The sequence below is a fragment of the Plasmodium malariae genome, assembly GCF_900090045.1.
Source record: "Plasmodium malariae genome assembly, chromosome: 12".
Taxonomy (NCBI): Eukaryota; Apicomplexa; class Aconoidasida; order Haemosporida; family Plasmodiidae; genus Plasmodium; species Plasmodium malariae.
This window is the reverse complement of record NC_041786.1, coordinates 106,197-130,185: the sequence shown is the minus strand read 5'-3', so window position 1 is coordinate 130,185 and position 23,989 is coordinate 106,197. Positions and strand designations below refer to the sequence as shown.

Below are 23,989 nucleotides of genomic sequence, written 5' to 3'. Positions count from 1 at the left end.
ATGTAACATAATATAATACAAAAACGAAACAGTTATTCAGAGCTCTCTATTATTAGAACTTTTTTTGTACTTGAGTTGTATGTGATATCTTTTATTAACCATTTTTTCCAAATAATAAATTTTAAATTATAGCTTTTTATTATTTATTTTATTATAAATTTAATAATTCTTCTTTTGGGAAACCATAAAAATAAGTAATGTTCTATATAACACTAATTAAAATTCACCACTTTTTTAAAATGTAAATCCAACCAATATTTTTATTCAGTATATTAATTGATAATTATTATTGTATATCTTATGTGAAATAAAATTTTGAAAGGAAGTGCATATTGCGATTTATCACAGTTTCAAATGAAACATCGAATACAATTTTCATGTATTGAAAAAAAAATATATGTCCTATAGCATTTGCACATTTTAAAAATTGATGTTTTCATACTCTTTTTGATTTGTCTATTACGAAAAAATAATATATGAACTAATAAAAATTTTAATTTAGTACTATAAACATAACTAAATTTTGTGCATTCCATATAGTCTGATTCGTATAAATATTTGTAGACAAATGTAATTTTTGTTTAGCATCAAATTGTAAGTTCGCTTTTTCTATTTGTGATATTATAGCTGTAATAGTAGAGGTAGTAGTAGTTGTAGAAGCAGCAATAGCAGAAGTAGCTGCAGTTTTATATTGTTAATTGTTATATTAAGCTAAATCGTGTTAAGGTATCAATAAACGAACTTTGTGATTAACGTTTTTGTAATTTAAACCCAAACATTTTAATAATATGCGTAATGTTATTACATATATATATATATATATATATATATATATATATTACTTTTCAGCATATAAAATTATATATCATTGTTCAATTTGTTAAGAAGCCAAGGATATCAAGTATACGTACACATAAACAAAAAAACTGTGTAAATGCACATATTTTAAAAGGTTAAGTTAAATGCAAAAAAAATTTTAACATATCAAATGGAAACACCCAAGCACATATCATTCACTAATGTATATACATTAGACGCAAGCGTGATATTTCGATTTTTACATAATAATTAACAAAATGACAAAATTTAGACGCGTTAATAAAACCATTGATCTTTTAATTCTCTAATTAAATAACTATAAAATATGATGGCTTTTTTATTTCTCTCTTTTTCCCCCGGCGTAAGTCGAGAAGTATCCTTTATTTTAATCATTTCATTATTTAATGAACATAACAACTTATTTAAAATTTTAAACTTATTTATTTCAATTTTTATATTTGATAAGGTCGATTTTATTTTATCATTAAAACTTGGATTATTAAAATTAAAATTACTATCTTCTTTAACTGTCATATACTCCTTTAATAACTCGTCATACTTATTTTTCGATAATATGAGATTACTGTCATTATTTTTTAATAAAAATGCATTTACAACTTTTTTAAAAAATGGTTGATCTTTATGAGCAGCTTTCTTAAGTAATAACACAAAGCTGATGTAATCATTTACTACCTTCCTAATAAGTATTTGGTATGCAATAATACAAAATGATTCCATAAGCTGTTTTTCTTGAAAATTATCATAAATCTTTTTTTCTAAAGATTTAAGATTTTTATCATCCCCATTAAATTTAAAATTATTTTTTATAAAAATTTTAATTTTCAGTTCTGAAATGTCAATATCATTTTTTTCTATTAAAAACAATTCAAGAGCATTTGATAAAATTTCATTCTTACCTATGGTATTAATATCACTTCTTAAGGATTTTATTATCATGTTATTTTTCATTTTTTCTCTGTCAAACAAATATAAAAAGAAGCCTATAAAGGATTTTAAGTCTCCATTTAAAACCTTATTTAGTTTTAAAAAGAATGAATGAACACTATGATCTATACTATGGTTTAGTACACCAATCATATCATAAAGTAAAAATTCAACTGGTAGAACATTTATATGTACATTATCACTTGAGTTTTTCATTTGTTCTACATATTTCGTATAAAATGTATTATGCAAATTTTCTTCAAGGATATTCATTGCATTATCCTGAAACATAACTGCAAAAGTATTTACATCACGATAGTATTTCAAAGGAAATCTATGTAAAACTAAATTCAAATATTTTAAAATATGTTCTTCAATATTTAATAGATTATTCGTATGATGTTTCCATATTTTTTCATTATCACTAATTAAGGCGTTGTTCTCCATTGTCGAATATTCTTCCTTTTGTGCAATATGTAACTCGAATTTTGCCCCAGCAAAATATTTTTCTATTTTTTTAGTGTTTACCATTAAATTTTCATCATTAATATTCAAAGTAATATCTGATCCTGTCATTAATTCTAATGCTTGTTGATTATGTAAACTTGGATCAGAAAAATACGTCTCTATATGTTTTCTTGCTAAATTATGTCTATTCTCAAAATCTTTTGATATATTTTCATGAATCTCCTTCAATAAATTATGTGAATTTAAATACAATTTTTTTTCCATATCTAAACATTCATTATAATTTGAAAAAAATAATTGATCTATTAGTTCTATAAAAAATTTTCTCAAATCATTAAATTCATCACCGTCATATGCGCGTGTCCCAATACATATATCACCTCTGTTAATTTTATGTTGCACATCATTTATTGTTTCATTTAATTCATCTACAATTTGATCACTTGGGCAATACCATCCTTCTGATAAGCTTCTTTGCCATCTCAGTTGTGTGTTTTTGCCTTCATTATATCTGGTGAAATGTATGAGAAATAAAAAGATAATAAATGGAAAATTATTTTATGCTTGTTATATATATAACAAAATAGCACATAGCTTTTTTAAATTACAAAAAATTATATCTTATACTTTTTTATGTCATTATATGGACTAATTCTATTATTGGTAATATATACTATTTCGTTCTATAAAGTTTTTATAATGGGAAAAAAAAAAAAAAAAAAAAATGAAAAATGAAAAATAATATAAGGTTCTTAAGTTTATATCACTTTTTTGTAAAAATATTTAATTAATTGCTTATTTACCAATGATTCAAAGGAAAAGAGCAAAAATCTGTAGATTTTCATTTGAATTTTGTTAGTTAATTTATTGTTTACTTGTAATTCTTTAAAGTTTAAAACTTATAAAAAAGAATAAAAAAGAAAGAACTTACACTAGTTCATTTCAATTTTTATTTGCATGTCATTTTGAACAAAAGTATATATTTTTTTTTTTTTGTAGCCTTTGTATTTGCTCTTCAACAAAGCGGAAGGAAAACTAATCTGTTTCAAGATAAAAAAGTATTAAGACGTAATATTTTTTCCAAAGCAAAAAGAATAAAGTAATTAAAACATTTTAATTCTTTTATTTTAACTTATTTTTTCCATTTTAAAAATTTAATATAAAAGAAGTTTTATAGCACTATATTTTCAAGCAAAATGTCGAAGGATTTATATTTCAATATTACAAGCCTATTCTACTTTTTTTTTTTTTCCTATTATTGTAAAAATAAAATAATATATTATGACATTTTTTTAATATATTAAAATTTTTTTTTCTTTTTTGGATGTTGAAAGGATAAGATTAAATTAGAATAATTTTTTTTTGAAGTTAAATCCTAGATTTAATACGCTTAAATATTATATTTATAGATTACGCGTGGAAAAGCAGTTCAGATAAAACTTCAGGAATTACTTTATACATTTTTTTAATCGAATATTCACCAATAAATTATTATGTACGTAATGAATAATGTATATGTACATATATGTATATATATATATGGAAAAAAAGCAAAAAAAAAAATTTTATACATATAAAAAAAAAAAAGGTTTATTACAAAATTGGTGTGATTTCTCCTATTTTTTTTTTAATTTAAAAAACCATAAGTTTTTGAACAATGAAGACAACTTCAATAGTAGTTTTGAATTTTCTATAAGTTTTCTTTTGAAACATTGATTTTACATTTTTTAAAAGGTAAAATAAAAAAAAAAAAAATTGTACAAGCAATATTGTTTTTTAAAACCATTTTTTATTATTAAAAAATAAAAAATTTTATAATTTTAATGAATTAAAACCGAAGAAAACTGAAGCTATAATTTCATTCCACATAGCTGAGAAAAACTTAATTTTATTGTGAGAGAAAAAAAAAAAAAAAGATGTAAAAACATAAACGATAATTCCTTTTCCTAATGTTTAAAAAGAATATATTTAATTTTTTTGTTTGCTTTTTCAATGGAAAATAATTTTTATATTTATTATATTAGAAGTACTTAGTAATTTATCTTTAAAAGATCACTGAATAATTAGATTTATAGAATAAATTCAGTTAAAATATAATATATGACTTATTGACGAACTTATATTTAGTTACTTAGAAAGTATACTGTGATAATATGTTCAATCAGAATTTACCTTACATTTATTCGTTATTAATGGCTACAGTAAATCCTTAACACGCAGTTCACTAGAAAAAATATAAGGTAAAAATTTAAGAGGAACACATTATCATTTTATAACAAAAATCATTAATGAACATATATTTACTGTGTAATATAAATGAAGAGTATTATTAAGAAGTATTAAAAAAATTTACAAAGATAATGCTCTCTTTTTCAATAGAATTAGTTTTTGTGGAATTTTTTAAAATACTATTTTGAAAAAATAATTCATTACCAAGTTAACTGCAAGACACTCATGAAGAAGAGAAAAAAAAACAAATAATAGATTTTATTTTTAAAGTATAAATAAACCTAATTAAATAGATTATGCACACAAAATATATATTCACCAAGTTATAACAATAAAAACGATGTGCGATATACTTTAAATACTCTTTTGAATGATTAGTCCCACATGTTATGTTATTAAATTAACTTATATTGTGTATATAAAGTTAACAGTTAATTTTAATAAACGATTATGTATGCATTTTATAAATATTTTCCAAAAAACAAAATTATAGTTAAAATTTTTAAAGAAATTTTCTTTTTTCCATATTTGATCGATTAGTTTATGATATTTATTTATACTATAGTGTTTCTGCTTGTCACTTGTACATTTTTTCACAAAGTAGAAATTGGAGTTATGCATTGAAATTATTGCAGTGACGTATACATCTTTTGTTCATAAGAATAAATTATTGAAAGTGTTCATTTGTTAGATAAGAAAAAAAAAATAACAAAGAACTATTAATTTATAGGAAGGCCATTTATTCAAAGGATTATTTTTATTTTATACGGAAAATTAAGGAAGGAACGTACAAAAATTGGCTTTGCTTAACTTTTTTTTTTTTATAGAATGTTTGAATAGTGTATTAATTTTTCTTAATAATTTTACCTACTTAGACAAATGTAGAGTGTAAAATATTATATAAAAACAGCTTTATTTTATTTTATTTTTTTTTTTTTTCCTTATCTTTTCTTTAAATTGTGTAAATAATTAGATTCACAAATAAAGTATAATTTTTCAATATATACGTAAATTTAAAAATTGTATTTTAATGGATAATTAAACTCATTGATGACGAGTGTTTTAAATTACAGTTTAATGTTTATTCTTTGTGTATATTATGTAAAAGTATTTATGTAAATTTATGTTTAACGTAATATGATTTTGTTATCTTAGGCAAATATATACAAATGGTAATAATAAAGGTTATTTAACATTTGTATCATTTTACTTTGTAATGTCTTTTTAAACATATTTTACTATTTTGCTTATCTTAATGTTATATAATAACCTCAACTCAATTTCCCATTTCAGAGATATATGGGATGTTCTTATTTTTTAATTATGAAGGGAAAAAGAGCCTTATGATAACACTGTTTATAACTTTTGTATAAAATATATGTGCAAATTAAGGTGTTTAAATATATGTGTTAATCCTTATACATGTGTACATGTAGGTATGCGATTTATATTTAATGAAAAAATAACAAAATATCTAAAAGGTAATATATTTATGGAAACGTCATAGTTTATGTTACAATTATAGGAAATCAAATTTCCATTGATATGAAGAAAAAATATTTTAATGCGTAAGTATTTTGATTAGGAAACAGTCATTGTATGCACAGAGTAATTATTATAAAATTGAAATTTTTTTTTCTTTTTTTTATATTTTTTTTATATTATGAGCAGAAATATTAATTAGACTAAATTACGTCGTATAGATTTAACAGTGAAGCAAAAAATAATTGTAATGAAAATATTCATACTCGTAATTAATGTGCAAATAGATGTAATTACCTATTTATATTTACATATATGGGTTTATTACTTATTAAAAGTTTTGTGTATGACAACATATATTAAAGTATAATAATTCTGTAAAAATATAAATTTTGTATAATAAAAAAAACACAAAAACAAAATTCAAACAATTAGCTTTTTCTAATTTTAATATATTAAAATAAATTTATTAAAAGAAGTGAAAAAAAAAAAAAAAAAAAAAAAGTTAAAGAAAAATTATAGGAAGCACTTAAACAACAAAAATAGTTGTTTTTACATTTCCCTTTCAAACAAAATTATACGTATGAAATACCATATTGACAGCACATAAAAATAACATATATTTATGAAAGGAAAATTCCACAATTTATTTACAGCAACACCGTGAAATTATCTTTTTAAAAGATGTGCAACCCATATTTAATGTTATTGATTTTTTTGTTTACTTATTATTTAATTTCCGCTTTATTTATTCATTGTAAAGGCATATAAACTCTAATAACGTGTTTCAATAAGATGAGAAAATAAATTTTGAATTTCAAGAATTGAATGAACTTTTTTCTTCACTGTCATTTTACATAGATACCTCTTTTTCATGTGATTCATAAAGACTATTCCTTTCCTTCATCCATGTTTCCCATGGTTTCTGGTTTAACCACTCTTGTTCAACCCGTCGCAACCATTCATTTAAATATTTCCATTTGTATTCTTTCCATTTTTCCCATTGTGGCCATTTCATATCCATCAATATATCTTTTTTTTCACTTATCCATTTTTCCCATTCATTATTTTCCTTTTGTAGTCTTTTCTTCCATTCATCAAACTTTGTATCATTCTGTATATTTTTTTCTGATTTTATCCACATTTCATATTCATCACATTTCCAATGTTTACTTTTCCATTCTTTCAACTTTTTACTATGCCATTTATCCCAATAATAAAAAACTTTTATTTCCCAAAAATTATCATTTTCTTTTACCAAATTGATCCATTTCACTTTCATATGACGTTTCCATTCCATTTCTATGTATCCTTTCCAATCCTTTTCTTTCCAATTATTCCAAATGCTTATTTTATCATTTATAAATTCTCCTTCTAATTTATTAATAAATCCAATCCAATTATAATGTACATTTGTCAACCAATTATCCCATTCAATTTCTTTGCTTTGAAGCCATTTTTTTTTATGATTTTCCAATAAATCCAAAAAGCGTTTCCATTCAACTTTTTCCATATCATTCATCCAATTTTTCCATTCCTCAGATTTCCCTTCTACTACTGCATAGCTACTTTTATCTGTTTGAACTTCCTGTGTTATAACATGCGATTCTTTTGTTTCTTTTTCTTTCTGATCTTCCAATTTATTTTCCTCATTATATTCTTTTCCCTCTTCTTCTCTCTGTATATATTGTGCTTGTGGTATAATATCAGCTGCAACTTCTTCCTTAATTTTATCTGTTTCCTTTTTTATCATTTTATCAATTTGTTTTATCCATTCTTCTACTAAAGACTTCTTGTCATAAAATGTTCCTTCTTGTTCCTTAGATAATGACTCTTCCACCACATTACACTTACGAGAACGTGAAGAAACACGTTTTTCACCTTTATCTTGTTCTTCAAATTCAATTTTTATTTCGTCTACATCTTCTCCACCTGGATAGGATTTTACACGATCTTTAATTAAATTTATTCCTTCTTGAAATAATTCTAATCCTTCATCAAATTCTTTCATCTTATCTTCAGGTATTTCTACTACGTGGCGATATGATCCTAAGTGGTCTTTAAACACTTTTCCTGAACCATTATCATATTTTTCCATAAGTTCTTCAATTCTTTTTAACCCTTTTTGTATTTTATCGACTCCCTTTTCAATTATTTGTTTTTCATTTGTTCCATCATCTAATTTAATCTCTTCTTCTTGGGTAACTGTTTTATGTGATGATTCTTTTACGGGTCTTGTGGATTCAGCTGGACAACTTCTTGTTGCAACTTCTATCTTTTTTGTTTCTTCGTTTATTCTTTTTTCCACATCTTTTAACCAATTTTTTGCTGCATCTACTTTTTTTTTATGATTTTCTATTTTTTTTAAATGTTTTTCTACTAACATTTCAGGAGTTTCTTTTAATTGCGAGCTTGTTACATCATATAGTATATCCTGACCTTGTATCTGCGGAAGCTACATTATATTTTATAAAAAGGGATTAAAAAGGGTTAATTATTTTTTTTTTTTTTTTTTTATGTTAACGCAGGATTTTAATTCACATCGTTAAGGAAAATGAGAAGAAAGTACACAATGTCTTTACATTTACATATATATATATATATATATATATATATATATATATATATGTATATATGATTATATACTAAACATATATCCGTTTCTTCTTACTTTTAGATTTTTATAACGGTTAAAAATTTTATAAAGAATGAAAAAGGTTGTGGTTAATAATACATTAGAAACTGTACGGTAATCAAGTTTTCCTGAAATTGTTTTGCCAACATTTAGTCCTTTATTTAAAATAGGAGTAGCTAAATGCATTGGATAAAATCCGCTTGCCTGTAAAGCATCTCCCATAATTTTAAATATTTTACAAAAGAGTAATAATTTCTTTTATTATTGAATAATTATTCTCCTTATTTTTTTTTACTATAATTTAAAATATGGTGCAGTTACAATTTCTAAAAAATGGTAACCACAACAATGAAAAAAAAAAAAAAAAAAAAAAAGGAAAAAAAAAACTAAGGGAAAAGTAAATCTAACAATTTTTCTTATTACTAAAATACAAATAAAATTAAAATAGAACAAAAAGATGAAAACAGATAAAATTAATGTAAAATTTTTTTCAACTACAACTTTTTTAAGGCCTTCTATACAAATACCTCTGTATTATTCTCAACTACATGATAATGTTTATGTTTTACAACTAATATTTTTTTTGAGCATAAAATATACTATTTCTTAATAATAAGGCCTATTCTTTTTTAATTTTTTAAAAGAAATTTTAATAATTTTATACTTATGACAATTTTAAAAAATCTCTTTTTTTTCATTTTTTTACCTTAATCCATTTAATAAGTTGACAATTATATTATTTAAACTTCTTTTTTCTTTTTATTTATAAAGAATAAGATATATATTGAAAAAAAAAGTAGTATTTCACATAATGCTCTAAAAAGGTTGTAAAACACAATAAAAAAAAAAAATAAAGGAATTTTATAAAAAATTTTTTTAAATGTAATTAAGTTCAAAAAATATATTATTATTTTTATGACATATTTACTAGTATATATTTTTTCTGTATATAATATAATTACCTTTTTTATAATAATGTTAACACAACTTATTAATCTTATTTATTAAGAATGATTCTAAAATGATTGACAAAGTTAACACATGTCCTAATTTTAAAATAATTTTATAAAAGAAAAAAAGAAAAAAAAAAATTTACATATATTAAAATAAGTATAAACTTGATATTGGGTAGTTTTTTAAAACCACACCTTCTGTTACTTGTTCCAACTATAAGATATAATATAATTTCATATACTTTTTAAAATTTAATTAGTAATTTTTAATTTTATTTTTTATTTTTAAGTAATTGTTATAATGTTCTGGTACTTTCAAATTTTGTATTAATATATATTTTTTTCTTTTTTTTAGTTGTACTAATATACTTTTTTTTTTTCAGTGCTGTAATACTATTTTAGTAGCTTTTCTTCTATTTTTTTTATCATTATTTTTAAGATTTTTTCTCTCTTATTATATATAATATAGTAACCGAAATTAATATATAAATCTACTATTTAGTGCTTCCATGATTTTTTCGCTTTTTCTTTTAAATGTTTTTTTAAATAGGAAATTTTGAATTGTCTGTGATGAACAATTTTTTTTTTTAATTTACTCTTTACTGTTGGTTCGTATGCAATAGCATTCATAATAAGTTGAAATCAAAGGACAACGGGAACATACAGTGATGGTAATATATTTTTTGAAAAGAGGAAAAAGTATATTTTATATTCAAAATAGATATTAATAATAGTTCGATCATTTATAAATGGACATTCGATTAAATAATATTTTATATGTTTTCATAATATTCCTAATAAGAAAATAACCTTATTAAAATAAAGCTTAAAAGTGACGTGCTAATGATTTTTAAATTGTTATTTCTTAAAAATGCTTTTTATTTTTTTTTTTGTTAAAATATATATAATATAAATCCCCAATTCATTTTTTAATTTTTGAAGGTATGTTATATTTTTGTGATGGTAAGAGTAAAATTAAAAAGTGAAATTCATATGAACATAAGGTTGACATACACGTAGAGTATATAAAGTAACTACTCATCGATGCTACATAATATATTGCGAATTAACATGAGTATTCATAAATAAGAGTTATTTTATTATTATATTATATATTTTCGTTAAGATTTTTGTATATATTATTTCTTTAACAATTGTGTAAAGTTTACACAATTTAAAATATTTTGGCACATCATTTTCCTTAAAGTGTAGACACATTTTCTTAATATATTTTATACAATAAAAGTTAACTATAAATAAAATAAAGCTGAGTTATGCTTATGTGCACATATATATATTCGTTAATATATGAAGGGGTGATTTTACGAAATACTACAATTATACTATGTAGTTTTGTAGTAATATTATATAAACATAACAGAAATAAAAGGAAGAAACATTATTTTAATAAGTAATGTAAAAAAAAACTAAATCATATCCGTTATTAGTATAATCAAGTTCGGCGAAGTTTTTCTTTTTTTTAAGTAATAGTTAGTTTACCAGTTTTTATATACATTTTTATAGTTTTTTAAGTAAAATGCAAAAATTAAAGCTCATTTTAAAATGTTACAACAAAAACAACAACAAAAAAAAATGTATATATATATATATATCCTTTTAATTTGCATAAATTAAATATAATAAATGTCAATAAATTCATTAAAGATAAAAAAGGAATAAAAAATAAAATATTAAAATAAAACGAATGTTCTTTAATTTTTCAGAAATTCACAGAAATAAGCTAAAAAAAGAAAAGAAATTTTAGTATTATAACAAATAATAACACATCACGTATATAATTTAAGTATGTATATATCATAGAATACGTATGCGTTATTAACCATATGGAATAAAAAAAAAAATTTCTTTAGCTATTTATTTTATTCTCTATTTTAAAGAGATGTTTATTTTTGCTCTAACTCATATTATCCCTCAATTGTTTAAAATTTAATTAAAAAGAAAGGGAATCGTAAGTTATTTTATATGGAGATTTTAATTTAAAAATGTATTGCATTATATTCTTTTTCTCTTTGGGTAATAATGATAAAAAAACTTTTCTTAAAAAATGGTTACGCAATTAATTATGGTGATATATTTATGAAGACTTTTATAAATTTTACTCAGTATGAATTTTATAAAAACCGTAAATAAAAAACAAAATGCAGAAAAAAAGTTATTTCACTTCAGTTTATTTTTTGGTGAGTTCAATATACAACCGAATAAATATATTTCATTAAGAATGAATTTTTTTTTTTTTTTTTTTTTTGGACATGACAAATTACAAGTTCACACATGGAAAAAAAAAATATTCATTGATGTAACAGTGAAGGAAAAAACACTACTGATATAATAATTATAAATTTTTTTTCTATTCATAAATGCATATATTTTTATATAATACGTAATATGGTAATATTATAAACAATTAATTAATCTTTAGATTATTTAAAATAACAACCTAGCACTTCTTATATAGCTTGACATTCTTTTTCTTGTGTTTCGAGGTTCTCTAATTTTTCTTTAACTTGTTCTTCATCTCTTAGTTCTGGTTTGCATTCAGTGTTTTCTGCATTTTGTTCGTTATTCTGTTCCTGTTCTATTGGGGCATTCACTGGATCTTCCTCTTCTTCGTTTGAATTAAACAACCTTTCTACTAATCTACCTTCGAAAAACACCTATAATATTAAAAAAAAAAATTAAATGTATATAATATATATACATCCAAATGTAATATTTTCCTAATTAACTAAAATACAGTATAAAATATAATAAAAAAGGCATTATCCCTCTCTTATTTTAGTCATGTATTTATAATCTTATTATATATATACCGAATCAATTAATCTGTAGCACATTGATAAAAATATGAATAAAAACAAATAAACAGTAATTATATGGGCGACTGAATTATCATTTTGATTATAAGTGTACAAATAATGATGATGTGTTGTTGTTTGGGGAAAAAAAGATCTAATTGAACTAAATCTTTGGATTACGCTCCCATAGTAATCGTATTCTGGGAAAAAACTATCTGAAATAATTCTCATTTTTATATATAAATTTTATATAAAATTATATGCTTTTATATTAAAAGTTGTATTTGTATTCGTATATATATAATAATATCCTTATTTCAATATTAAATATTAATTCTAAGTAAAAATAATAGTAGTGGTAAAAAAATTATATTATAGTAATATACTACTAATATAATACTATGGTCCTTTCTTTTTAATAGGAATTTCAATTGTTGGTATATATATGTATTAATATAGCCTATTATCAATATAAAATACAGATTAAAATTTTTCAAAAAATTTTGATTGTTATTTTTTTAATTTAATTTAAAAATATTAATCTTGTTTTAGTAATTATTAACTTTTATATAATATTTTTTTTAGAATTCAAAATAATTTTTATAAAAATATATTAATTTAATTATTGTTTTTTTAGAGTTCTAAAAAAAAAAAAAAAAAAAAATTTATATATTGCTATATGAATATCAAATATCAATATAATAAATATAGGGAAATTTTGTTGATTTTAATAATTTTAAGATAATATTATCTTTTTTATATTAGTATTTTTAAAACTATTATAATTTTAAAAGATATATTTTTATTTTCTGTTTTTACCATGGGGATAATAAATTTTATAAAAAAAAAATATACTTAGATAAAATATGCATTATTCTAATTCGATGTAAAAAAATGGGTAGAATAAATTATAATTTTTTTTTTTTCCTATTTTTTCTTAAAATTTTTAAAATTACTCTCCGACAAAAATAATTTAAATATAAAAAATATAAAAAATATAAAAAAAATAAAAAAGAAAATGGAGAATACTAATGAAAAAATGTCATTAGGTAGCACTTATTACATTTTTTTAATGTTATGAATTTAGCATTTTTTACTCATGCAATAATAGTTATAAATATATATATATTATTATATTAATTTTTCTTTTTTTTTTTAATTAGATATTAATTTTTTTATGTTTGTATTTTTTAAAATATTTTATTTTTAATGAAATTTTTATATTGTATTATTATTCGAATTAATATATAAATTTATTTTACAAATTTTAGGGATGAATTTATTTTAAATAAAATTAATAACAGGATTGACAAAATGAGTTCTGTTAATTGTTTAATTATTAAAATTATTTAGTTTCACTGTTTATAATAAGCCTTTTATTTTTTTTTTTTTTTAAAATACAGGAAATAAAATTTAACATACAAAATTGAATGTAAAATAAGAAATATTCTTTATTTTTGTATTTATTTAAAATTTTTTTATTATAAAAGAAATTGCAAGGCTACGATACCAAAAAAAAAAATATATTACGTCTATATTATTTTTAATAAATGATTATTTTTAAGGTGCATATATTATAAAATTCATTATAAAAAAAACCGTATTATTTTTTTTTTCTATTTTTTTTATAGAGACCTTTTAGTGTTCCGTTATATTTTGTTTTTAATGTATTATCTCTATTATTACTCAAGGATGTATAAATTACAACTTTTTGCCCATAATTTGTACTATTCATTAATGATTTATATGTACATTATAATTATTTATCAGTTATTATTTTCATGTTTATTAATTTTTTTTTAACGTATTGAATTGATAATGGACAGGTTTATTTATATAATAAGAATTTTGAAGCAATTTGGAGAAAAAAAAAAACTTTTAAACACCTGTAAATAACAATCAATTTGATTTCAAAAAAATGTATATTATGTACATGATGAAGAAGGATATTAATATATACATAATAAATACGTATATTATTATAAACTTTTTATAAAGTACAATTATTATTTAAAAATAAATTCAAAAGAGTAATTTTTATATGATTTATCTAGATATAATTTCTTTCAATAAATTATATTAAATAGGTTTTCGAGTAAATTATGGTTGCAAATTATATATATGTAATGTGTTTTGTTAAAAAATATAACTTTTCATGTGTTATATTTTTAAAATCTTTTTCTTGAAGTACTTTTTTATATAAACAAAAAAAAAAAAAAAAAAAAGAAGAAAAAACTTTAATTATAAATACTTTGAAATTCTGAAAAAATTGTTATGATTATATGGTTGTAAAAATTCATTAAAATTACAAATTTTATTATATTGTTAGAATTTATATATTTGTTATTTAATTCTGCTTTTTTTACTATATACAAAAAGGGGAAATTATGTTCTAAATTTTACTATTTATCATCATTGTGTAAGAAGTTAGATATTTTCTTCATTTGTTATCACAGATATTGTTTATAGGCTTTTTAATATCTGTCCAATACTTTTACAATATTTTATTGTGTTTATTTAAAATATCATTAACTATTTTTATTTTAAAAAGGTAAAAAATAAAATATATAAAATAATAAATAGATTTAACGCGGAAGCACACAGTATTTCTGTTCTTTTATTTAATTCCTTAGGAAAAAGTATTTTTCACTTCATATGTACAACAATTAAACCTTCTTGTCAATGCTTACTATTAAAAAAAATTCTTAATATAGTAAAATATAACGTAAGAGAAAAATATTAATATTACTTAAAATAGATAAAATAATTTTTAAAAAATAATTAAAGTATATTCAATAACTATTATGTTGCAAATTTTTTTTTATATGTAGTCTGTTTGACGATGTTTCCTTGATGGTAATATTTAAAAAAAATAAGTTAGTAATTTTATAAATGTTAGATAATTAATATAAAATCTTAATCTGCATAAATATATTATTATTTCCATTAAAAGGACTAGGTAATATAAAAACTAAAAGTTTGGAAAAATAACTATTTAATAATAAGTCGTATATATAATTTTATTGTATATTGAGAATAATTTAAAAAAAAATTATAATATTCGTTTGAAAAAGAAAATGTTATTCATGTAAATATTATGATAATGTATATAAATTTTTCTATTTCTTTTTATTTTTTTTAAATTTAAAGTTCTTATGAAATATAAAATTTGTGATAACTATAAAAAATAAATATAATTATTCATTATATATTTTTTAGGGAAAAACCTTTTGCTAATAACATTTAAAAATTATGTTCAAAATTTTTTGTACAAAATTAGAAAGAAAAAAATACGATTATTATAAGAATTCTTAGTATAAATGTAGAATATTTTCATAACTACTGTTTAATATTTTTTATCTCAAATGAAACTGGTTAATTATTTTCCCATTTTATTATTTTGAAATTTAATTATAATCCTTCTTTTTCTTTTGGTATTTTTTTTTTATATTAATAATAAAGATATAAAAATAAATTATGAATTCAATTCAAAATGATTTTCCTTTTACGTTATATCTTCTAATAGCAGATAAAATTTTTTCTATACACATTTTTGTTTCTACAATTTAAAATAATCTATTGATATATATAATAAGTACCATACTATATTAAAGAGTTTCCATAAATGAATTTTTTTTATAGTACAAGTTTTTAAAATCATATTTACTTGTTAATATTTGCTAGAGTTTATCATCCTTTCTAAAAGTATTATTAAAAAACATCTGAAGGTATATGTGATATATTAATTTGTATTACTCTATATATTTTTTTTTGTTTTTAAGCATAAATTTCTTGCATATAAATACAATAGATAAAAAATTTGTTTTTCTAAAAAGTAAATTTTTTTTTAAGTATTTTTTTTATAGTACTTTTAAAAACTGATATTATTCGAATTATATATATAACGATTATATTAGAAAATTATTAATTAAAAAATAACGGATTTTTAATTAATCTGGATACTCTTATAAAATTGTAGCGTTCAATCGTATAAAGTATATTACATTAATTTAAAATTTTTTAAATTTTATATCATATATTATATTTTTGTACAAAAAAGAAAAAAAGATGTTATTATTCTTTTCTTTAAATTTTTATAATTTTAAAAATTTTCAGATATTACTGAATAAAGGAATAATGGAATTTTAATATTTCATATTTATGATTATTACACTCTGGTTTATCTCTAATAATACGCTACTGAGATACAATCCATAGAAAAATAAAAATATAGTGTATATATTTCTATATAAAATTAGTATTTATTTTAACAGAAAGAGCAGCATTTTTTTAAAAGTTTTATATTGTTGTTACATTATTAAAATGTTCAATAATAAAATTTTCCGTTTAAATTATTGTATAAATATTTATATATGCATATAAAACCAAAAATATATAATAATTTAATAAATTTTCAAGGTAAAAAAATGATAAAGAAAAATTATAATTTAAATTGCGCTGTTCATTTAGGGAATATTATAAAAAGAGATAACTGTTTAGTACCAGCACATATGGTTGCCTCAAAGAATTATAATATGAAAGAAAAATTTAAGTTACATCTTTTTACAAAATTTTTTGCTATTATCCTTTTTATTTGTATATGGCAGTATTACAACAATGTAGGAAAATAATAATAATTGTCGCAATTTTTTTATGTGAATTTTTTTTATTTTTTTACGTTATGTTTTTGTTTTGTAAAATTAAAGCTTTATTAATATAGAAAAAATACTTTTTTAAATAATATATTTTTTTTTTTTTTTTTTGTGTATTTCAAATAAGCCTTTGGATGAGCAAATCAATTTAGGTAACATATCATTATGTTTTAAAACGGACAGAATATTAGCAACAAATGAAGAGAAATCTAAAGAAATAAAAAAAGAATTAACAAAAAGCGGAGATGAAAAGAACGAAGAAATAAATAGTGAAATAAAAGAAAAAAATCATTTGGGAAGTAAAGAATCAAAAGTAACGTCATTATTATGTGATTCAAATATTTATGAGTTAACCCAAAAATATATATGTGCTCCATGGAAACGTGGTTTTAGAACAGCAGATTCTTTTTTTGAAAAGAAAATATTGGATGTCTTGAAATCGGGAAGTAAAAATATTAAGGACAGTATAAATAGTAATGGGAATTTATTAAATAATGTAAAATTTTTACAGAATTATGCACTTTTTTTTTCACAGGTTATAATAAATTTGGTATCAAATAAACTTTTCCTATCAGGACATTATAATGCATCTTATTTATTATCAACTATATGTACTATATTTTATTTTTATAGCCTTTTAAAATTACAAAATAATATAATGGATAAAACTCCTAGGTTTGAACGATGTAACAATGAAAAACGATGTCGTAAATATGAGCGCGAACAGATTGTTTAAATTACATTAATTTCTTTGGGAGGCTACTATGAGAACGTAAGTGTTATATTGGAACATCCATAAATACGTATATACGTATATATATATATATACGCACGGAGAGGTGTAAAAATATAAGCATAATTTATATTGATCTTGATATATTTATGTTTAATTTTTTATTTTAAAATAATTTTCTAGATGATTTTATTTTTTTTTATAACCGTCAAGTTATTTTTATTAATTTTATACAAACATGTATTTTATTATATGTATATTTTTATATGAAATATAGTTTTGTAAGGTGTGATATGTTTTAAAATTTATGGGGGAAAAAAATTAATGGTGTTATTCTAGTTCATTTGTGAAACTCTGATATATTTTATTAGATGGAAACTTAACTGTTATATTTATGAAATTATATTTCAAGTTATATAGTTATATTTAAACTTTACTGCTAGATAAGACATATTGGAATAACATATTATAAAAAATTGTAACTTGCATTTAATGGGGCTATTTTTAATTACTATTCTTTTTGAAAAAAGTAAAAGGAGTTTCATAAGAACATGTTGAAAAAACTAAAGCACATGAATTATAAAAATATATAAAACAACTTTAACAAAATTATACATTTGTGATTATTTGTATGTATAAAGTTTCTTTGGTGTATCTACCCAATTTTGATAAAGTAGTTGTTATCCTGTTTTACATTGTTTTATATATTTGGAGTAACAGAGATATAATGATTATGTATGAATATTTTCTACTATAAATAACAACCATCATGTAATTTAGTAAATGCATTATGAACAAAAATGAGAGATAAACTTTTTATAAATAAACTATCAATTAAAAATTATTTTATTTTTAATATATTAACATAATTCTAAATGGGGATTTCATAAAATAATTGGAAATTCTATGACTTATTTAAGAAACTTGTGTGTAGTCAGAATGTATATTCCGTTTTTGCGCATAAATTTTTTTGGAAATAAAATAAAAAATTAATAAAACTTGTTCATCATATTTTTGAGTTTTCTGTTTATTGCTTTAAATGCATATGTTACTTAAGTAATTTACATTTTCATCGATGTTTTTATTCAGACTTATCGAAGTTAATTTATTGTTATTATACATAAATAATTCATTATTTTATTTTTATATTATTTTTATTTTATTTTATTTAAAATTTTTATTTAATATTACTTTATTATATTATATTATTTTATTTTTTTATATAATTTTACTGTTTTATATAATTTTACTGTTTTATATAATTTTACGGTTATATATAATTTTACGGTTTTATATAATTTTACGGTTTTATATTATTTTACTTTCTTATTTAATTTTACTATTTTATATAATAGCACTTTTTTATATAATTTTACTTTTTTATTTTATTTTATTTGTTTTTTCCCTTTTTGTCATACAAGAGTATATATATTTTAAATTATTGATACTTGTATTTAAATTAATAAGTGCTAAAACACTTTTTACATTTTTAGTTTGAGTCTCAATAAGATATAAAAAAATAATAAAAAAATTTGTTATGTCTACATACAAAAGATATAAAACTTAATTTTAATATTTAAACGTAATTAACTAAGTACATAAACACAAATAATTCTCGTAAAATATAGATCTATTCTTAAGAAATGATAGAAAATGTTACTCATGTAACAATATTTTTTGTACTGTTATTTCTTGAATGCACATTACACAGAAAAATAAAAATAGCTAATCAGTTTTTCTTGTTTTAGCCCAGATTATATGAATATAGTTTTGTGTTAAATATAATATGGAAAGCTTAAAAATTTGTTTTATTTATTGAAAACGAATTGAAAATGCTTTTGTTTTTAGAATAGTTTATATTTTCAGGAAATGTAAATTTAACAAAACGTTGTACCATTTAAAAATAAACAAATATATATATATATATATATATATATATTTATATAAAACATATATTATTAATTTTTAGTATACTTTTTTTTTTCTGTTTTTTAACCCTTGTAAGTTGCTTAGTTTTTCTGAAATATTTTTTCATTTTCTAAATAACATAATGAAGGAATTTAAAAAAAAATTGAAGATCAGAAAAACATTTTTTATGTTTTAAATATATAATAATTAAATATTTCCTGTTTTAAATTTAAAATTGTTTTTCTCCTTGAAATATTATTATTAACCATTAAACATATAAAGCTAAAAGTCAATATAAATATAATATTAAATTATTATGGAGGGTAAACAATTCAATAATAGAAAAATTTCAGTCCTTTTGAATTCTATAAGATGTGCTGTTTTAATGATTGCTATTATTTTTGTATTATTTTTGGTAAGATTAAAAAAAAAAGTAAGAAAATTTTTTAGTATATAAATTTTTACACATTATTATATTTATCCATTTAAATTACAACTTAGTGTATTAATTTTTTTTTTTTAATATTTAAAAAATTTTTTAATAGAACATATATATATATAAGGTTATGTCATTTACAAAACTACATTTAAGTAGCAGATATTCAAGGAATTTATTTGAGCTTTACAAAAGTGGATACTATTTTTTGAGAAGTAATAATATACCTTCAAATTCAGTACATTCAGAATCAGAATTGAATTATGATATTTCCAATAATTTAGAAGACAGTAATTATATAATAGAAGACGATTTAAATAATATTGATGAACTTACGTTACACGAAAAATGTCAAGAAGTATTCCATTATTTAACAGAAGAACAAATTAATGAAATTATTAATTCAGTGAGTAATAGTCAATATAAAACAGAAGCTCTTAATACATGGTTGCGAATGCGTCAAAATGACAAACATAAAGTTGATTATTTAAAAAATTACTTATCAGCATATTTAGAAGAATTAAAAGGTGAATACAATGTAAATGAGGAGAAAGCACAGGAAGAAATGAACAAGTTTAAAGTTACTATAGATTCAACGATACGAGTAATGGAGGATTATTACAGTAAACTTTTTCATTATTGTATTATAGATGAACAATTGCCTCAAACGGAATATGATAATTTTATAAATAAAAGTAGACTTTTTTCTAATTTATTTATAAGGGATCTACGCATTACAGGAAAAAGCAAATTAAATAATTGTATAATTTATTCTAATTGAAAAAATTTAAATAGTAATCAACGAAAGGAGCAAAATTTGCATGTATATATATATATATATATATGTACTGATTAAAACTGGACGTCAATAAGAAGGGCTGAAAAAGAAGATACTTGTAAAAATGTACATATATATATATATTTTTATTGCAAAACATTACAGCGTTAATTACAAACTAACTTGTTATACCATGAAAACTATATTTCATTAGGGTAAAGAGTTATTTTTAATGAAGTAAATAAATTAAAATAATATTGAAGGTGAATATATTTTTATCATGTTAATTTTGAATATGTTAAAGAAAAAAAATAAAATTTATATAGTGTGAAAAATTAATTCAACTATTTTTGAAGTAAGCTACATAATAAAAATTGTAAAATAGCATATAAAATAGTATATAATAACTTCCTTTAATTATAATCATCATACATAATGGTATATACTACGCTATATTATAATTATTTTAACATAAGAATTTACACATTTTTAAAATTAATAAAAGAAAAAAATTCCTAGTACTTTTGCCTAAAATTCTTTTCTATTCAATTTGAATCGTTCTATTTTTATATATTCATATGTTTTATGCAGCAAGCTAGTTGATATATGAAAAAATATTTTAAGTTATAAGATGTGGTTTATGTTGATACTTCAAAAAATATATAAAAGACTTGCATGCTATTGTATTAACCATAATAATAATTTTATTGTTTTTTCTTAAATAAAATTAATATACACATTCAGCAATAAACAAAATTTAATTACAACTTTTACTTATTTTTATTTGTTTTTTTCAAAATTGTTATAAATAATAGTAAGAAAACATGTGTTTTAATACGAAAATTAGTAAAACAACAAATGTTAAAAACTAAAAATAGTTTAGTTAAAAGTAGATTTATGCATTAGCTATGCTATAATTGAAAAAATAGAATATATTTATTTATACAATGATTAACTTTTTTTAAATGGAATGAAAATTTTTTAGATTACTGTTTTATGAATGATAATATAAAGACAAAAAAAAATAGATTCAAGCTTTTCTTTTTTTTTTTATTCTACAAAAAAAATAAAAAATACAGCTTATCCTTATAGATAATTATAGCTATAATTAAATTTTTTTGTAGTAATAATATAATATGAAAGTGTACATGCACAAAATAGAACGATTTTTAGGTTATAGAAAATAGTTATGAAAATGTTTCTTACAAGATTACTATCCTTCTTTCATATAAAACAAATAATTAAAAATTTTTATTTCATTTTTTTTAAAATTAAAAGAAAAAAAAAAAAAAAAAAATGAGTTGTTTCATATTTACATAAACTAACAAAAAACATGTAGAATTCTCGGTTAGCGAACAAAATAGTTTCATAAATAAAAATGCATTCTTGGCTTTTATTGAGTTCTTCAAGTTTTGCATGTGAATGAAAAATAATTTGTTTTATTTTAATTATATTTTGTTTTATTTATTATTTTTTTTTTTTCAATATTTTTTTTTTTATTTTTTTCATTATTATTTTTTTATAATAATTTTAAATAAATATTTTTTATTTTTTTTGTAAATCATAATTTCTTATAAAATATACGTTATATTCTGTATTACGAGGCATTAAAATAAAATAAAAATAATGTGTTAAAAAAACAATTTCTTTTTATGTAACTTTATATAAAAAAGCATATTAAATAAAATGTATATTTTTAAGGGTTGCAATTCTATTTTAGCTGCAAAATTTTTAGCTAAAAATAATGGAAATATTAAAAAATTCTCTACGAGTTTTTTTCCTATAGAAGAAAAGAACAATAATGGCCGTAAATCTGGTGGCTGTTTCATTCCTTTACGATTAGTTGTATCTATGGTTGCCATATATTGTATATTGTTACTTGTAAGGATATAATTTAGCATTTGTAAATAAATAAAATGTTTATTCCGTTTTAAATTATGTATTTATATATGGAAACAATATATATGTGCATCATACTTACATTTGAATAATTTTTTTTTAACTTTTCGTATAGAATAATATATCGACATTTAACAATGTGGAACTTTCACAATTGCAATCAAGTGTTCTGTATTCAAGAAAATTATCAGGGAATAATGATTCTGAAAAACAAAATTTAGATAAAAAGAATGTAAATAATACTCTAAATGCGTCTAATAAATCAAACGATAGTGAAGATGATGAATCTGATGATCTTCAAGCTTCAAATTATATAGATTCAGATGATGATTTTGACGATGACGATTTCGAACAGGAATTATATGATAGTGATTTACTTGCGCAATTAGATGATTTAACCTTTGATTTATCCCCTGAAATTACAGAAGAAGAACTAAATGCAATGCTTAGTTCATTGAAAGAGGTTTCATCAAAAGATGTTTATATTAATATATGGAAACAAGCATTTAAGCTAGAAGAAAGCAAAATTTATAATTTGTTAAAGGAATTATTCGAATATTTTGAATCATTAAAACAAAAAAGTAATATGGATGAGATTACTGCAAATGATAAATGGAACAATTGTGTTTCAAAAGCGTTCGATATGCTACTAGAGAAAGAGGATCATTATGTTAAGCAATTTAATGACCTCCTTGAAAAGGAACCTTTGCCAGCAAAAGAATTTATAGATTTTGTTAATAAGTGTAGAGTTGAATGCGACAATTTAAGAACAGAATTACACAAAATGATTAAGGATCAAATTGATATAGAAATGGCAAAAAAAAATTAAAAAAAAAGTAGCACAGAACTGATGAAATGAAAAATATTTTAATACATACAATAGCAAATATATAGTATATATACATATATACATATATCTATGCTGTAGCAAAGCCGTGTTAAGGAAAGACAAAAAATATATAAATTTATCTTATTGGAACGCTAAAAATATATATATATATGTAATAAAATGAATGAATAATGAACAATGGCTTTTTGCATTTTACGAAGTGTTGTACAAAAAATAAGAAGGAAAAAGAAAAAAAATTTCGTACATAATTGATTTATAATCGTAAGCCCTTTATTGATGTGTACAATATATATTATTTGATGGAGGAAAAAAGGAATTAAAGAAGTAGGAACTATTTCCTCTCATTAAATAAATTAACATTATCTTATTTTTTTAAAACAGCTTAT

The 23,989-nt window shown here is 20.4% G+C and overlaps 6 protein-coding genes across 6 annotated transcripts; 3 read left to right on the top strand and 3 right to left on the bottom strand.

Moving 5' to 3' along the window:
* Window positions 1-1,095: 1,095 nt before the first annotated feature.
* Window positions 1,096-3,077, bottom strand: PmUG01_12012000 (Plasmodium exported protein, unknown function; the record flags this gene model as incomplete). The annotated part of the gene is made up of 3 exons (XM_029006313.1): window positions 1,096-2,743; window positions 2,860-2,915; window positions 3,036-3,077. 3 exons carry the CDS (start codon window positions 3,075-3,077, stop codon window positions 1,096-1,098), a joined length of 1,746 nt encoding a protein of 581 aa, XP_028862815.1.
* A 3,719-nt stretch (window positions 3,078-6,796) lies between these two features.
* On the bottom strand, window positions 6,797-8,800 carry PmUG01_12011900 (tryptophan-rich protein; the record flags this gene model as incomplete). The annotated part of the gene is made up of 2 exons (XM_029006312.1): window positions 6,797-8,389; window positions 8,615-8,800. 2 exons carry the CDS (start codon window positions 8,798-8,800, stop codon window positions 6,797-6,799), a joined length of 1,779 nt encoding a protein of 592 aa, XP_028862814.1.
* A 3,199-nt stretch (window positions 8,801-11,999) lies between these two features.
* Window positions 12,000-12,578, bottom strand: PmUG01_12011800 (uncharacterized protein; the record flags this gene model as incomplete). Its single annotated transcript, XM_029006311.1, has 2 exons — window positions 12,000-12,206; window positions 12,528-12,578. 2 exons carry the CDS (start codon window positions 12,576-12,578, stop codon window positions 12,000-12,002), a joined length of 258 nt encoding a protein of 85 aa, XP_028862813.1.
* Window positions 12,579-16,774: 4,196 nt separating this feature from the next.
* PmUG01_12011700 (Plasmodium exported protein, unknown function) lies at window positions 16,775-17,735 on the top strand (the record flags this gene model as incomplete). The annotated part of the gene is made up of 2 exons (XM_029006309.1): window positions 16,775-16,861; window positions 17,127-17,735. 2 exons carry the CDS (start codon window positions 16,775-16,777, stop codon window positions 17,733-17,735), a joined length of 696 nt encoding a protein of 231 aa, XP_028862812.1.
* Window positions 17,736-19,956: 2,221 nt separating this feature from the next.
* On the top strand, window positions 19,957-20,857 carry PmUG01_12011600 (Plasmodium exported protein, unknown function; the record flags this gene model as incomplete). Its single annotated transcript, XM_029006308.1, has 2 exons — window positions 19,957-20,073; window positions 20,186-20,857. 2 exons carry the CDS (start codon window positions 19,957-19,959, stop codon window positions 20,855-20,857), a joined length of 789 nt encoding a protein of 262 aa, XP_028862811.1.
* A 1,683-nt stretch (window positions 20,858-22,540) lies between these two features.
* Window positions 22,541-23,582, top strand: PmUG01_12011500 (Plasmodium exported protein, unknown function; the record flags this gene model as incomplete). Its single annotated transcript, XM_029006307.1, has 2 exons — window positions 22,541-22,735; window positions 22,869-23,582. The coding sequence occupies 2 exons, from the start codon at window positions 22,541-22,543 to the stop codon at window positions 23,580-23,582; spliced, it is 909 nt and encodes a 302-aa protein (XP_028862810.1).
* Window positions 23,583-23,989: the final 407 nt, after the last annotated feature.